At 42.2% G+C, this 1,861-nt stretch overlaps 1 protein-coding gene across 1 annotated transcript; it reads left to right on the top strand.

Annotated features, from left to right (window-relative positions):
* Nucleotides 1–1,047: 1,047 nt before the first annotated feature.
* On the top strand, nucleotides 1,048–1,373 carry LOC307204581 (non-histone chromosomal protein HMG-14A-like; the record flags this gene model as incomplete). The annotated part of the gene is given in 2 exon segments (XM_079956185.1): nucleotides 1,048–1,123; nucleotides 1,126–1,373. Coding segments are annotated over 2 exon segments (324 nt in total).
* Between the last annotated feature and the right edge of the window lie 488 nt (nucleotides 1,374–1,861).

The raw sequence follows: 1,861 nt of genomic DNA, 5'->3' as shown, positions 1-1,861 counted from the left end.
CAGCCAGTGCCAGATTGTGAGACCATCAGCCAATCAGGAGATAGAGAGGCAGAGTCTTAAGTTAGAAGCTGACAGTTTAATGGTCAGATAAGGACTTTCTGAACAGCTAAGTCAGAGCCCAGACCCATCTTGTGCTACTCATAATGCTCTTTGGGTGAGTGTTGGTGTACACTATTCTAATCCAAATCTTTATTATGGTTATAGACCAGCATAAGCTAAAAGCACCTCCATATATAAATGAAACACGTTAGATAGGCAATAAGGCAACTGCAGTAGTAGACGATACACATACTCATTCTCTCAATTACAGTAGAGCAGCATAAGATAAAAACACGTAAATCAAACCTTCAGATTTAGACCTGCTGTGTGGCACATACCATCCTCCAACGTATGTCAATCATTGCAGCACAATAACTGGCAACTGAATATGTTATATCAGGATTTATATCTTGGAGCAGTAAGGTGATATACAATTGCTCTGTGTGTCCTGGAAATTTGTGTATTATTGGCAGGATAAAACTAGCACGTATGTTTGTGTAATACTGGCAGTGGAGAAAATTGTCTCTATGTGCCCAGAGCCACAGGGGCATTTTCTCTCCTCATAAGGTGTCTTCCTGAAATGGCCTTCCTGGATGGCTGAAGGGACAGCCTGGCAATGAGCCAGAGTAAAAGCTCTTTGGTGTTTTGATATTTCAAGATTAGTTAAATATGCCATTGGGGAGGTGATGTACCTACTGGTTTCACCGATGATGAAATCTGGGGACCTGGCTAGATCTGACTGACGTTCTATATCAATCATACACTGTTTTATTGTTTCTTTGGCCTGTTCATGCCAAGTAAAAACTGTGGGGTAAGACCTAGAGTTAGCATTTTGTCTACCACTGCTCATTTTCATGTCATTTGAAAGTTGTCCTCTATAATTAGGGGGGGGGGGGACAAGATCACATGGGTAAAAGGATTGTCTAAGCCAGAAGTTAAATGTTACCATCCATGCCCTAGCCATCAATGTACCATGAGAGGTGTGGTGCACACTATTATAATTCAACTATGCCTAAAAGAAAGGTTGCAACTAAAGTTGAGGTGAAGGAGCCACCGAGACGATCGGCTAGATTAGCTACTAAATCTGTCCCACCCCCACCCTGCAACCTCAACCAGAGCCAAAACCCCAAAAAGCAGCACCCAAGAAAGAAAAAGGAGCAATTGGTAAGAAAGAGGAAAGAAAGGTAGGAAAAGGATGGAAAGGACTCAAAGGAAAAGATGGGACGAAGCAAGAAGGTGCTAAAGAAGAAATCCACCCTGAGAATGGAGATACCAAAACTAATGAAGCACCATATGCTGAAGTGTCCGACAACCAGAAAGCCAAGTCGAAGTAGCAAATTTAAAAGGAGCTGGGTCATTTATCCCCAGTTATTCTGTACATGGGTATGATTTTCTTGAAACCCAGGAGAGAGTCCCATTCCTGCCTCTATCATTCAGGCTCATTGGACATCACCCAAGTAGGATGACCAACAGCAAGGGGCCCACTTTTTCCTCAATTTTCAGCTGAGAAAGGGTAACTGCATCTTGATAATTACATTCTCGCCTCTAATTAAAAAAACCCTCCATGCTGTGATGCCAACCATGCACTTGACAGTGATTAAGATACTCTTATTCCATCACCCGTTTTGTTTTGCTAACTGTAATTATTGCCCTGACGTGACCTTTTGTTTAATCTGACCATAAGCTAAGATTTTACTAGGTCAGGGATAGCCACACTACCACATCACTCTGGCAAAAGATGAGCCTCTTGTCAATTTCCATAAACAAGACTCTGTTATATACAACATGAGAGTACGTTGGCTCCCTCAGCCTGAAGCGAGAT

This window comes from Podarcis cretensis, assembly GCF_951804945.1.
Source record: "Podarcis cretensis genome assembly, chromosome: 15".
Lineage (NCBI taxonomy): Eukaryota > Metazoa > Chordata > Lepidosauria > Squamata > Lacertidae > Podarcis > Podarcis cretensis.
This window is presented reverse-complemented; position numbering and strand designations above follow the sequence as displayed.